We start from the raw sequence: 14,963 nt of genomic DNA, 5'->3' as shown, positions 1-14,963 counted from the left end.
GTTAGCTGGTGCCTGCAGGTTCTCTGGTGTTAGCTGGTGCCTGCAGGTTCTGGTGTTTGTTAGCTGGTGCCTGCAGGTTCTGGTGTTTGTTAGCTGGTGCCTGGTGCTATTCGGTGGTTTTGATCTTTGTCACAGGAGATACAGAGATCTGGGTCAAAGGCATAGGCACTGCCAGGGAGGGGACAGGTGGGCCTCTAATCCAGGCCTGGGTACAGTACCTATGGGCCCCTCAACCTTGAAGAAGCCACTTCCTGATTCTCTATCTCTGTGCATTTAGAGTTATAGGGACGACAGGAGAGCGGGGGACACCTGCCACAGTACTTAGCTCCAGAAAGTTCTTTATAAATGATGGCAGCCAGCACTGTCATCATGTGGAGGCAGCTTGGACTAGGCCAAGGTTGGGACACTATTTGAGGACAATACTTCAGTCCTCAGATATAGCTGCCTCCGCTGTAGACTGTGGACTCCATATGAACTCAGCAGGCCTCAGGCAGGGCTTCTTTGTTTCCTCCTTGTCAGAATCTTCTAGGGGACGGGCTGGCATCTCTGAGATCCCCTAGGCTGCTCAGGATCTGCTCTGTGGGTTGAGCCCCTTGTTTTACTCCTTTATTGTCTTGATTCTCTGGGGATGGCAGAGCCTGGGAACTACAAACACAGCACAGTGCCAGAATCAGTAGGGACCAGAAATTAGAGGAAAAATGGAGTCCAGGACCTACAGGAAGAAGAGGGCAATCTCATTTGCTGGCCCAAGGTAATTGTGGTAATTGGGGGCAGAAGTCAGAGCCAGAGGCTGAAATGGAGAAGCTGGAAGCAGGGCAGGTGGGGAGGAAAGTTGACTAGCAAAGGGAAGGCTCTCTGCTTGGCTGTGTTGGCTGAACCAAGCCTGTTCCAGGTCTCCTGGGTCCCCCCACCCCCCACCCTCTGTTGTTTGCTGAGCCACATTCTCTTTTCTCCTCAGACCAAGCTCTTGACCCAGTATGTGCTGAGTCTGGCCAAGTACGACCAGAACTATGATATCCGGGATCGAGCCCGCTTCACCCGGCAGCTCATCGTCCCCTCAGAGCAGGGTGGTGCCCTCAGCCGCCATGCCAAGAAACTCTTCCTGGCCCCTAAGCCAGCCCCTATCTTGGAGTCATCCTTCAAAGGTGGGAGTGGGAATTGGGGTAACCTCTGGGAGGAGAGGGAGGAAGTGGCCAGGCCTAGGGCCCAGGGTCCAGGCCTTCAACCACGGCTGGGCTTTAGGCAAGCACCAAGCTTTTGTGTCTGAACTGGTCTGCCTTCTGCTCCTGCAATGTTCTCAGTCGTGGCTGGTTCTGCCTCACTCGAGGGTCTGCTCTTCTCATCACATGGGGCTTTTGCTTCCTCTCCATTTCTTAGACACCTCTTCCACCTCCCTCTTGAGCAGGCTCTGGACTTGGGGTTCTATACCAAGATGTTAGATGCCAAGGACCTAGGAGGGCAGGTAGTACGAGAACGTGCATAAGGGACACGTATCTGGCAATCCTGAGGATGCAGTCACTTGAAGCCAGCCCAAGCCCTGTCTCCAGGCTCCCAGCCTCTCTGTTCACAGCTATAGCCTGGGAGCGGAGGTTGTTTCGGTCACCTCATTAGCTCTAGGGAATGAAGCCAGGGCCTACCCAGGAGAGGCGCTTCCTGAACAGAATCTGGCTTTCCTGGTACCTCTGCATTTTCCTTCCTCCCCTAGGTCTCAAGGGTTGAAGTAGGCAGTGATGTGACCCCCAGGATGCAGGGCAGCCCTGAAGCCATCCTCATTCATGGCTCTGGTTTCCTTCCTATACCATCTCTCCACTGTGACCCTGACTCTCTCCCACTCTATTTCTGACCGCTTATCTGTCTCCGTGAATCTAGAAGTCTGCCAGACCTCTCTCCCTGCCCTTGGCTAGCTCAGCCAGCTTCTTCTTCACCTTGTCCCGTGTAAGACTTCTTTCTAACCTGGCTGTGCCCAGGAGAGGAGCCACATTCACACTGTGGCCTTCCCATAGAGACCTGAGCAGCCAGGTCAACGACAACTCTGGCCCTGGAGTTTCCTCTCTTTAACACCGTGTTCCCATTCTTCAGTTTGTCCTCTGTCTTCCTTGTAGCATGTAGGCCTGCATGTGTTGCCAGGTTGAACAGGAGTCACCAGGGGATGTATTCATCACTTTCCCTCCCCTAGCCAGGGAATCCCCGCTAGAATTAGCACCCAGTTTTATGCAGGAAACAAATACTCCTGCCTCTTTCACTGCCACTGCTAGCCTAACTTACAAACCTGTCTTCAGATCGTGACCATTTCCAACTGGGCTCATTGTCGCACCTGCTCAACGCAAAGGCTACAGGCTACCAGGAGCTCCCGGACTGGCCAGAGGAAGCCCCAGATCCATCTGTGCGCAATGTGGAGGTCAGAAGCTTTGGTGTGCTCACGTGTATGTGTGCATGTGTGTGTGTGTGTGCATGTGTGCGTGCGTGTGCGCATGTGTGTGTGCATGTGTGTGTGTGTGCATGTGTGCGTGCGTGTGTGCATGTGTGCGTGCGTGCGTGCGTGCATGTTGCTGCCCCAGTTCTCCTGATGCCCTCCCCATACACAGGAAGAAGACCTCTCCCTTATTGAGACCCACGTGGGCCTGTTGGGCGAATACACTGAGGTCCCCTCTGTGTGCCGTGTACTCTCCTCTCTCCCTCCCTGTGTGCTGTGCCCAGATCTTTTTCTCCATGGCTGGGTGCTGTCATGGTTATGAACCGTCTACTCCTCTCCCTCTGGACTGCACCTCTCCATTCTTCCCTTCTGGGCTCACGACCAAGAGGGGCACCAAGAAGGGATATAGTAATAGGTACAAAGGCCATGCACATCCCTTCCCCCATCCTCCAACCATGAGGAAAGGACCTGTGCTTATGGCATCTTCAGGTACCTGAATGGACCAAATGCTCAAATCGGGAGAAGAGGAAGGAGAAGGAAAAGCCTTTCTATTCTGACTCCGAGGGGGAGTCTGGCCCCACTGAATCTGCAGACAGCGGTGAGCAGAGGGGTAGAGCTGAAGTCCTGCCTATGTGCATGCCTGAGTGACTGAGCATGCTCTACATGTGTGTTTATATGGTCAGTGACCAAGGGCATGCACTTGTGGGTGAGTCACAGCCTGTGTGAAGCCAGCTGTCCATTCCCATATGTGTGTACTGTGCAAGTAACACTCGGGTGGATCCTTCCATGATTTTTTGAAGTCTCAGTTGGCATCTAGCTTTGGGGCAGGTCAAATGAAGTGGAAGCTTCAGTTTTGAGTCTGGAGCTGGGACCCAAACAACTCCCATAGACCCAGAAAGACCTACAAGGGAAGTGGAAGGCCCTTCCTAGTGTGTGTGTGTGTATGTGTGTATGTGTGTGTGTGGGGGGACTTCACATGCAATGGGGAGGCCTGACACATTTCCTCTGTAGAGCCTGAGTCAGAGAGTGAGTCAGAGAGTAAGAGCAGTGGGAGTGGCTCCGGGGAGTCTAGCAGTGAGTCGGACGAAGAAGATGAGGATGAGGAGAAAGGCGGAGGCAGCGAGAGGTAAGGGGGGAGGTTGGGGGTGCTGGGGGCCTGCATACCCACTGGGTCATTTCCTGGGATGGCTGCTCTGCCTGACTGCCAGAGTCTAGGGGATCTTAAAGACCTCATGGGAGTGACAGAAAGAGGTCACCAAGGTTCTGGGGCCTGAGGTGGCACCAGCTAGTGTAAAGCTCTTCTGGGGCTGGGATAGGAAGCTCGATTGGAAGTAGAATTGGTTGGCCCAAGGTTTCCACCCCCTCCTCCACTTTTCAGGGCTTCCTCTGTTCTATGAGACAAGGCCCAGGCCAGACCATAGCCTCATGTTTCCACTCTCCTCTAGTGAACAGAGTGAGGAGGAAGGTGAGAAGAAGAAGAAGACAAAGAAGAAGAAGGCATCAGAGGGACACAGAGAAGGCTCATCATCAGAGGAGGGCAGTGACTCCAGCAGCAGCTCAGCGTCTGAGGTGACGTCAGAGTCGGAGGAGGAACAGGTGGAACCTGCCTCCTGGAGGAAGAAAACGGTAAGAGCATCTTCTTACCCTATGGTTGGACATCTTCCTTCCATTCAGAACAGATTGTAGTCTCCCACCACCGCAGCGAAAGCCAAGGTGCTCCTCTTCCTCATACCCCTGTCCATTTTTTCCCTTTCAGCCTCCCAGCAGCAAGAGCGCCCCTGTAGCCAAGGAGATTTCCCTGCTGGACCTAGAGGACTGTGAGTCTGGGTGGTAGAAGGCATGGGGGAAGGGAGCCCAGTGTGGCTTAAGAGGCACCGTGGGAGCACCAGGCCAGGTTCCTGAGATCTGAGGAGTCTGTCCTGGTGTTCAGAGGGCTACGTGTCTCGCTGTCCACGGTGCTGAATTTCGCTCCTTGAGCCCTAGGCTCCTCTCAATTCAAGCGAAGTTCAGTTCCCTCTTCCTCCTTAGTCATCTTTCTTCCTCCCTCTCCCCTCCCAGTCACCTCTCCTAGTGTCCAGCCTGTGTCTCCTCCCATGGTTGTGTCTACCAGTTTGGCTGCTGACCTGGAAGGACTGACACTCACAGACTCCTCTCTGGTGCCTTCGGTGAGCTGGGGAGGGACTCGGCTCTGTGCTGTATTCTGTGGTGTGGTTCTGTGTGGGAGGAGCTGGGGTGTGATGATTGGGATACCTTTAGGTCCAAGTTTTTGAGGATGGGCCTAGGTAAGACAAGGATGGGACTCACAATCCTTTGCCTTTTTTCTGCGTGCCCTTCATCTTCCTCTCTAGCTGCTGAGTCCAGTGTCCAGCATTGGGAGGCAGGAGCTGCTGCACCGGGTGGCTGGAGAGGGGCTGTCTGTGGACTATGCCTTCAGCCGCCAGCCTTTCTCTGGGGATCCCCACATGGTGTCTCTGCATATCTACTTCTCCAACAACTCGGAGACTCCCATCAAGGGGCTGCATGTGGGCACTCCCAAGCTGCCTGCTGGCATCAGCATTCAAGAATTCCCTGAAATCGGTACAGGGGGCCTTGGGCGGGGTAGAAGAGGAGGCCCCTGGGCAGACTCAGTCTATCTGTAGTTGCTGATACCCTCTTGGGATCAAACCATGGGCCTTGCTATAAGGAAACAGAGGTGGCATCTAATATGACTCAACACCATGGTAGACAAGATGGACTAGGAAATAAGCAAGTTCCTATTAGGGCAGGAGGTCTCCAAGCAAGAGGTCTCTGAGTGGGTGAGAGACTCCACGGGCCCCAAAAGCCAGGAATCCACAGAGGCTGATGTGCTCTGGCACAGGAGGGAGACTGGGGCCCTGCTGGGCTCCAGGACAATGGTGGCTTTTCCTGTCTTTTCATTGCTCTCCTTACATCACTCAGAGTCCCTGGCACCTGGAGAATCCACCACTACTGTGATGGGCATTAACTTCTGCGACTCAACCCAAGCAGCCAACTTCCAGCTGTGGTATGTACCCAGCTCATGTTAGTAGTGAGAGGGAGTGGTGGAGAAAGGCAGGGTCTGAGAGAACCGGAGCTGGAGAGGGAGGGAGGGGGGCCACATAGAATTCTATAGGTCTGGCTGCCGTTCCCAGCTCTGGGTCTTACCTCACTCTTCTGCCTCTGTGCCCTGCCTCATGATAAGATGGGGATGAGGGGGTGGATGCTGGCCTCATTTCTGCTCCTGTTTCCTTCTGCTCTTCCCAGCACCCAAACCCGACAGTTCTATGTCTCCATTCAGCCACCTGTCGGGGAGCTGATGGCCCCTGTATTTATGAGTGAGAATGAGTTCAAGAAGGAACAGGGTGAGTGCTCCCTGTGGTAGACTGGAGGACCCCAGCACTATCCTGCAGTGCTGCAACATGTGGGAGGGGCCTTTGCCTTGCAGACAGAGGGAGGCCCTGTAGCTTTGCTACTGTTCACAAAGACTGGGCCATGTGGTGAAGTTTGGGAAAGTGTGCACACAGTCCGGGCCCACATTCCAGTTGGGGATACAGGGGAAACTGTGTACAGAGATGTGGTGGAAAGTGTTGGGGACAATTCTGTTTAGGACACAGGAGTCCCTATCACAGGGGAGTGGTGTGTTTGTTCTAGTTCCTGGGAGCAGTAAGGGGCCCTAGAAGTTGCTGGGTGTGGGAGGAAGGTACTAGGTTTCATTTTCTGGCAGTGGAGAAGTCAGGGAAGATGAAGAAAATCTCTGTCCCCTGCTTAGGAAAGAATAGCCTGGTAACAACAGTTAAAAGTGAAAAGCTTAGAAAGGTGGGCACAGCCCTACCCCAGGGGAAGAGATGCACGGCTTCACAAAACCCCTGGCCTTAACTTCTCAGGCTGTGGGGTAACTAGTATAGATAGTTATAAGCCCATTGTAGTAGAGCTGATGAGAGACGGCAAGACAGGATCAGAGCCATGGAAAAAGGCATGAAGGACTGGAGTGGGAGTGAGTGATTGGCAGGGGGAAGCTACAAATAGTAGCCCTGAGAGGGGAAAGAGGCAGGAGATAGTCTGGCTTTAAAATCCCTGGCTTGGTATGGAGATGAGCAGTGGCCTTTCACCTAGAGCATGCCAGTGACGGTTTAGCGTGGTGGGCCATAAAGTGAACGTGTAAGGATTTGAGGCTCATGTGGTCTCTGCTGTAATTACTTAGCTTTGCTATTGTCAGGTAAAACAGCCACAGAGAATATTTAAATGAATGAGTGTGGCTATGTTCCAATAACATCTTAATGATAAGTATAGGAATTACAATTTTATTTAATTTTCAAGTTTTAAGAATTGCTCATTGCTTTCTTGAATTTTCACCCAATGCTTAAAAAACAATAACAACAAAAACAAAAAAACAGTTGTACACCATTTGGGTAGTGGGCTAAATTTGGCTTATATTCTAAAATTTGTCAAACCTCCAATCTAGAAGAAAGAACGAGGCAGGCAAGAGAAGAGCGTTGTTAGTTTTGGGGAAAAGCTGGTACACTTGGGGAGGTGTTAGGGTATGACTGAATATATGGGTCTATGATTAGCAAACACCTGAAGGTTGGAATCACAAGCATAGAGGTGGAAATGGAAGCTGTGAGTGTGGTGACATCACCCTGACAGAGAGAGGCAGTGGTGGCATGGGGGTGAGAGGATAAGAAACAAGGGCAGAACCTTAAGGAAAACCTGCCTTCTATAGGAGGAAGGGGGAGTGAGTGAGTGGAGAGATGCCAAGGCTGAAAGGAGCGAAGGGCACACATGGCTGCGATGACCAAAGACATCCAAGATCTAGAGAGAAGGAGCAGTTGAGGTTGTTTGAGGGAGACCTTGGAATCCTCTTTGGAGGACCCTGGCCATGAACAGGGAGGAAGCAGGGCACCAACGTGAGGTACATTCTCTTTCCGGAAAGGAGAACTCAGAAATAGGCAGATTGAGCATGTCCAGAGTGAGGTACAGTGTCAAGATGATGTTCCTAGGAGTGGAAGGTGTGAGAGAAACAGGGGCAGTGTGTCAGTTCTCTGAAGTGAGAGAGCAGTGGGGAACCTTCAGAGGCTAAGTAGGGTGATTGTGACCGGCATAGCCTTGGAGAACTTGCGGAGGATGTTCAGCTAGTTGATGCAGGTGCTAGCCTGTGTCCACCACAGCCTCTGCCCTCATCAGGATCTCTGCCCTCAGGAAAGCTGACAGGCATGAATGAGATCACAGAGAAGCTTACATTGCCAGACACCTGTCGGAGTGATCACATGGTGGTGCAGAAAGTGACCGCCACCGCCAACCTAGGTCGTGTTCCATGTGGGACAGCTGATGAGTACAGGTACTGGTAGAGGGGCAGAGATGGGCTCTGCTGGGGTCTGGCTTTAAAGAAGGACCCCAGGGCCGAACCCTTTACAGTCACCGTTGGCAGTTCTTCCCCCAAGACCTTCCTCTGCTCCCGTCTTAGGTTTGCAGGGAGGACATTAACTAGTGGGAGTCTGGTCCTGCTGACTCTGGATGCCCGGGCAGCTGGAGCCGCCCAGCTGACTGTCAACAGTGAGAAGATGGTGATTGGCACCATGCTGGTGAAGGATGTGATACAGGCTCTGACCCAGTGACTCCTCAGCACTGTTACCCACTGATCTTCACCTATCCCTTCCATGTGACATCTACTCACAGATCTCTCCCCCTCACCTCTATTTTCCTCTCATCACCCACCTAGTGCTGGCGCTGTCTCCCTTCCACCTGTTTCCTATGGGTTCCTTAGTGACTTCCCAGGGGAAGACAGAAGCTACTCCTTCAGCAACCCTTTTCCTCAGCTTTCTGTATGTATTTATGTAGCAAATCTCAATAAAATGCTTTCTCCCTAGATTCTGGCTCACCTTTCCTTCTAAGGGGTCGGGGGAAGAACTACTACGACCCTTGTGATCTTGTAGGAGAAGCTATTCATGGCTCTCAGGGAGACTCTGGTTGATACCTGACAAGACCACCTCATGTCAGGAGTGTCTAGGTATCTCTGGCAGGAACATCTAGGAAAGCATGGGTAGGTAGGCCTGGGAGAACTCCTCAGTTTCAGCTGGGTGTTGTATCACAGGCCTGGAATCCCAGCACTTGCAAAGTGGTGGCAGGAGGATCAGAAGTTCAAGACTGTCTTTAGCTATATAAGAAATCCAAAGCTACATGATATGTCTTTTTTTTTTTTTTTAAATCTTGGTCTTTTATCTTTCCATTTGTGTGTGTGTGTGTGTGTGTGTGTGTGTGTGTGTGTGTGTGTGAGAGAGAGAGAGAGAGAGAGAGAGAGAGAGAGTTTGTAGACACATACATGGATATATATACATATATGTGTGTGTGTGTGTGTGTATGTGTGTGTGTGTGTGTGTGTGTGTGTGTGTGTGTGTGTGTGTGAGAGAGAGAGAGAGAGAGAGAGAGAGAGAGAGAGAGAATTTGTAGACACATGGTGGTATATGTACACATATATGTGTATGTGTGTGTGTGTGTGTACATGTATGAAAATGTTGGGGCCTGAAGTTGATGTTGGCAATCACTGTTGCTCATTCTTCCAACATACTAATTGAAGAAGGATCTCTCAGAAGCATCCAGAGCTTACTGGTATCCTAGCCAGCTTGCTCTGGGAATCCTGCCTTCACCTTCCCAGGATGGCATTACAGGTAGGATGCCACACTGATACAGTATTTGTGTGGGTCTGGGGTCTTTCTACTTGCCTGGCAATCCCTTAGCCAGCCCCACAGACCTCTTCCCACAGTGTTTTTCTAAGTCTGAGCAGAGCCTAGTTCCATTAATGGTTGGCAATTTGCCTTGGTTTCCTTCATAAGCTCTTTGGGAAGAAAGGACCCATCATATGGGGAATCCCCCAAATATAGTAGTTGTACAGTTTAAAATAATATCCATTATATCTGGCTGGCTAGAGGACCTAGCGCTCTGACCCACTCCCAGCTTGGGAGATGACCCAGATGGCCATGGTGGAGGAGGAGGAACAGAAGAAACACAGCCTTGCTTCTTAAGTCACTTGTCTGCAATATCTTGGGGATTCCATTCACAGATTTTGGGGCCTGCCAGAAAACTGAGCAGACAAGGGGGCTTGTTTCCAAGCCTCGTGACCTAAGTCTTCAGTCCCTGAGATCACCTGGCAGAAGGGAAGAATCAACTCCTTCCAGTTGTCTTCTGGTTTCCATACTTGTGCTGTGGCACAGTTCCCCACCCCCATAGACTTAAATGTGAAACAAAAACAAATGTAACCACAATGCACAAAGCAATCTTTAACATTTAACATTAAAAACAAAGTTGGGATTCTGAGCACTCTGTGGTGAGTATGCATTGTGGCACCTCAGGCAGCTGACAGCGAATAGTGAGGATTAGAGCCTTCACACCTGTGACAAACCTGGTGGCCTTCCCTGATGCCTTTCCTGGTGAGGAGCAAAAGGGATTCAACTATCATCTGTTCTTAAAAAAAAAAAAAAAAAAAAAAAAAAAAAAAAGATGAAATAAGCTTAGGAGCAATTGTCAGTTGAAATGAACTAGCCTTCTCAGAGCCTTTACTATCCCAGGGGGGCGCGTGACCATCCCTCCCCCACAAGTGGGACTAGAGCAGGCACTGTTATTCAAGGTTGGTACCTATTATCTTGGGATATTTTTCTCACTGAACGTTGTGTTTGACTGGGCTGTGGAGAATAGCCTCCAGGTCTAGGCAGCTTGAGATATAGTGCCACAGCTTTTGGCCCTGTGGACAAGGCTTTAGCTTCTATGTCCCTGTAGCCCTGTCTCTGAAGTGCCTATCTGTTCAGAAGTATGCCAGCATGAAATAGGTGTGGCCCTCCTGTTAGGGGAAGAGAACAAAAGCAGTCCCAGGGGCCAGCGCAGCATCTGGCTCTGGGGATTCGCCAGGCACTGTGGCACCAGACAGCAGCTGGAGCTGCTGACTTCAGGAGAGCTTGGGGGCCTTGGATTCTCCGCCCCCCAGGAGTTCTGTTTTTACCACTGTTTTGTCTGAGATTGATCCACCAATTGAGAGCCACTTGAATGCTGGACTCAGACTCATTTTTACCTCTGTATCTGCTATGATAGAGAACAGGGGCAAATTTCTAAGAACTATCAACACAGAAAGATTGGGGCTGGGCGTGGTGGCGCATGCCTTTAATCCCAGCACTTGGGACGCAGAGGCAGGCGGATTTCTGAGTTCGAGGCCAGCCTGGTCTACAAAGTGAGTTCCAGGACAGCCAGAGAAACCCGTCTCAAAAACAAAACAAAACAAAACAAAACAAAACAAAAAACAACAACAAAAACCCCAGAAAGACTGGGAAATAGCTCTGGACAAAGGGCTTGCTACATAAGCTTGAATCCCCAGCACCCACACAGAAACCCAGTCCCAGGACCCCAGGGACTCATTGGTTAGCCAGTCTAGACAAAACATTGACCTCCAGTTTCACTAAGACACTATTTTAAAAGGGGAAGGAGTGATGGAGCCATGGAAGAAGACATCCAGTGTCAATTTCATGTCTCTGCATGAACACACATGTTCATGTGCACATAAATACACATAGCACACATACACAGTTATTTATTGATCTTGGGAAACTTTGCTTACAGAACACTTTTATTGACTGCATTGTGGAAAATAGAAGTTATTAGATATCCAAGCTATCTTAGATCTTTGAAAACCTTGTATGTTTTCCAGCTTTAAATATTTTTCATAAAGTTTTAAACTATAGTGTGGTCAAAGTTATCATTTTCATTTTTATTATTGTTTATAATTAGAAGAATTTGTCTACAGGCTGAGGCAATAAAAATGTCTCCTCCTAGGCCACATAGCATAGACTTATAACCCTATGAGTTTTACCTTAGGAGGTAAACGCAGGAGAGTCTCAGTTCAGGACTATCCTGGGCTACATGGTGAGACCCTGCCTCATCAAACCCAAACAACAAATTAAAATACTTTTGGTTGTGAGCCTAGACTTTAACAAATTAAAAAAAAAAAAAAGATGTTCTCCTATATTCCTCTTTAAAATTCCCAAAACAACTTTCCACATTTATATATTTAACCTATTTCATATTTACATTTATATATGATAAAAGTGGGGCTGATCCTCTGTACTTTAAAAAATTCATTACTCTGTGTGTATGTGCATGCACATGCACACATAGACATGTATACTGCACACACACATACACCCGGTAACATGCTGAGGTAGGAGGATCAAGGGCTCAGCCCGTGTACAAACATATTGAGAGCCTGTTCAAAAAACGGGTGGGGTGAGGCAGGGCAAGATGGCTCACCAGGTAGACATTTGCTACCAAGCCTGATGGCCCGAGCTCAAGCCCTGTGACCCACACAGTGGAAGGAGAGAGCCGACTCCTGCGAGTGGTCTTCTGACATTCTGACCACTTGTGTCCATATCACACAAATAAATAATAGATGTCAAATGGGAAAGGAAGCTGGAGATGCTGGAGGTTTTACTCTCATCAGACTAGGAAAACAGCAAACTACAGGTCTGAGCTCTCCATTGCTCCTGTTGACACGGGGTCCTTGAGCAAGTTACTCAATTGCCTTCTTCTGTAGTGTCCTGGAGGTTGTCCCTGGAGTCTTGTATGTACTAGACAAGCACACCTATTGATTATATTCCCAACTCTACTCTTGAGTCTGGGGTTGTGGTGAGGGGGTGTAGGGTGGGGGCACACAGGCTCACTAAGTTGTCCTCACAGGCTGGCTTTAAATTTGCAATCATCCCTCCTGCCTCAGTCTCCCAAACAGCTGAAGCCACGCATGCTCCTTCTTTGAACAGTAGTTTCGTCACCTACAAAACGAGTTAACAAGCAAAGCACTTAGAAGTGTTCGAAGCACATGCTTGAGTGCCCAGAAAATACTCCACTCTTAACGCCTTTGGCTAGGGACCGTGCTTTAGCAGCAGAAATCTGTGTTCAAAGTTACTTTCTTATAGGCTGGGAGCTTGAAACTTTATATTTTTTCAGATATCCATTCCCATAGGCCCTTAGGTGCCATTTTAAGTCTTAGATTCTTATCTTAACTTTGGGCCAGGGAGGACTGGATGTGAAGGATCACAAATTGGCAACTACTAAGGTACATGGCGACCTTAAGATGAGAGATTTTAGAGGTTTCTGATGCCTATCAGCTAACCCATTCCTTCCATTTATTTATTCATTTGTTTACTTTCTTGAGGCAGACTTCCTTCAGACTGTAGTTCCTAACTGTCTTCCAGTGCAAGGCACCCCTCCTTCTGCCTCATCTGTGATAGTATTGCAGTTATGGGCCTAAGCCACCATGGATGTCTTAGTCATGGATGCCATCAGTCTTTCCAGATGTGCCTTGGGCCTTCAGAGCATCTCACACACCCTCACTTACAGTTCCCATGTTGTAAGCATCTAAGTGTGGCACCTCTCAGAATAGGAAGAGAAGAGAAATATTAGGTTTGGTGTATCAGGCCTATGCTGCCAAGATGGGGGTTGGGCTGCTCCTAAGGGGATGGGTTCTCCATACTGTAGCCACCCTTTCTGCTTAGGACTTCAGCAGCCCTTGGAACAACCGCAGAATGGAGACTAGCCAGCTGTCATTCAGCTCCCTCTGGACTTCCAACTCAAGCATCTGTAGTCTTCCCCACCTCCAAGCACACTAGGCTAGGACCATAGGCTTCCTGTCTTAATACCCTGGACAGAAGCTTAAACGTTCCTGCCTCACACATCTGCCAGCAAGTTGGTAACATCTTCTTCTTCACCTGTCAGGAGGAACCGTGAGTATAATATGTGCTGAATAAAAAGTATAACATATAAAACACTTAGAAACGTTCAATAAGCTCTGTTCTCTTTCTTAACCAACGCAGTGCCTTATTTCCCACCTCCAACTCTCCAGCAACACCTTAAAAGAGACCTGGTAACTTCCAGCTTGCTGCAGAATAAAAGCCCTTCAGATACTGGGCTCCGGCTTCCCTCCTGTGGTATCAACACGCATTAGCTGGTCCTAGTCAGACTGAGCCTCTCAGTGCATTCCTCCCTCTCCGCCTTCCCTGGTCTGCAGCCCGGAATGCCATCTCCGCCTCTGCGCTCGCCTGGGCTTCCGGTCCGGTCCAGCCCTAGCTGGCCCATGACGCCTTTCTGAACAACAGCTTAGCTCACCCTGATCTCTTGCCCCGAGAATTTTTGTCAGTAAAGCGTCCTATCCTATCTGGAGGGAGCGTCGGGAGCGGTTTCCCTGGGGAACCGCAATCCGAAGAGGATCACTGCTGTCTTCGGAACTTTCCCGAATCCCCTGACGCCTGCGCTCCGGGTTCCAGCTCGCTCCAGAAGCAGTGGCAGTCGGTCTGAAGTGAGGGCGTGTCTGCTGCAGGTGGGGGGTGGGTGGAGGGGCTGGGTTCGGTGCCACCGGGGCTGGCACCCGAGAGGTCACTAGCAGAGGAGAGGCGTGGTTATACCGTTTGGAGGGGGTGGGGGCGCACGCCACCGGCGCAGCAGCATCCCAGGGTCTTGTAAATCTGTATGGAAACTGAGGCCCGCGGGAGAGTGACTTGGCCAGGGTCACCGGGCGAGGGACGTGCTCAGGCCTGACCCCTCCACCTCCGGCTCCCGGGTGGCAGTGGTGGCCTGCCTCGGCTCGAGCCCCCGGGTTTGGACCCCCGGGCCCAGGGTGGGCGGTGGAGCGCGGGTCTGGACGGCAGGAAGGAGCGCAGGGGGCGGGGGCGGGGACGGGGCCGGGCGGGGCCGACACAGGTGCTCCTCGTCAGGCCAGCGCCGCGGAGCTTTATAAGCCGCCGGGGTGCGGAGTCGCGCGCCGCTCGCTGCAAAAATAGTGCCCACGTGTGTGCGCGTCCCGCCGGCCCGCGCGCCCGCCCGCCCGCCCGCCCGCCCGCCAGTCCCTTAGGGCCACGCCGGACCCCATGGCTTTCTCTCTGGTAAGAGCCGCCGGGGCGGGGCGGGGCCGGGCGGGGCTGCTGTCCCCGCCGGCCGGCCGCCTCAGCTAACGGTCCGCGCGCAGTCTCGCCGCTTCACAGGGCCCCCTCACCGCCGCCCGGGTGAGCGTCCCGGGCGGGGCGCCGGTCACATGCCCGCGGTCGTGGGCCTCGTGGAGCGGTGTGGGGCGCGCGGGGAGGGGCAGGGAGCTTCCTCGTGACTCAGGCCTTTGGGCTTAAAGGCGCCGCGGCCCTCCGGGGGCGGCCCGCCGGGGCCTCGGAGCTGCGCTTGCACAACTCCCGGTGGCCTCGAACCTCCGTCCGGACGGGAGCCGGCCGCGCGGACGGGAACCCGGGCGCCCGTAACACTTCGTCCTCCCGCAGCCGTCGCGCGGGAGAGCCCGAGCTGGCCGGCGGCGCCGGCGGCTCCCGTGTCTCTCTCTCTCTCCCTCTCCTTCTCTCTCTGAGAGTCGCCCTGGCGTCCCGCAGGAGGCAGGGGCTGGCGGCTCGCGGCGGGCGGCGCAGCGGCGAGCCGCGGAGACCCCCTCAGGCTGGGGCGGCGCTGGGGGAGGCGCGCCACGACGGCGCGGCCGACATGGCTCCTTTAAAGCCGAGGACTCGGGCCCCTCGTGCGGGCCGCGCGCTTT

At 52.0% G+C, this 14,963-nt stretch overlaps 1 protein-coding gene across 1 annotated transcript in view; it reads left to right on the top strand.

Annotated features, from left to right (window-relative positions):
* The window catches only part of Ap3b2 (adaptor related protein complex 3 subunit beta 2), a 33,594-nt gene extending 25,319 nt beyond the window's left edge, over positions 1-8,275 (top strand). The window contains exons 15-26 of the mRNA XM_021194593.2: positions 959-1,145; positions 2,280-2,398; positions 2,903-3,011; positions 3,425-3,539; positions 3,859-4,039; positions 4,170-4,230; positions 4,472-4,578; positions 4,762-4,990; positions 5,351-5,435; positions 5,675-5,772; positions 7,607-7,745; positions 7,872-8,275. Coding sequence (XP_021050252.1) covers positions 959-1,145; positions 2,280-2,398; positions 2,903-3,011; positions 3,425-3,539; positions 3,859-4,039; positions 4,170-4,230; positions 4,472-4,578; positions 4,762-4,990; positions 5,351-5,435; positions 5,675-5,772; positions 7,607-7,745; positions 7,872-8,022 — 1,581 coding nt within the window. The 3' untranslated portion in view covers positions 8,023-8,275. The remainder of the gene's footprint in view (positions 1-958; positions 1,146-2,279; positions 2,399-2,902; positions 3,012-3,424; positions 3,540-3,858; positions 4,040-4,169; positions 4,231-4,471; positions 4,579-4,761; positions 4,991-5,350; positions 5,436-5,674; positions 5,773-7,606; positions 7,746-7,871) is intronic.
* The last annotated feature ends 6,688 nt before the right edge of the window (positions 8,276-14,963 follow it).

Source organism: Mus pahari, chromosome 1, assembly GCF_900095145.1.
Source record: "Mus pahari chromosome 1, PAHARI_EIJ_v1.1, whole genome shotgun sequence".
NCBI classification, from domain to species: Eukaryota; Metazoa; Chordata; class Mammalia; order Rodentia; family Muridae; genus Mus; species Mus pahari.
This window is presented reverse-complemented; position numbering and strand designations above follow the sequence as displayed.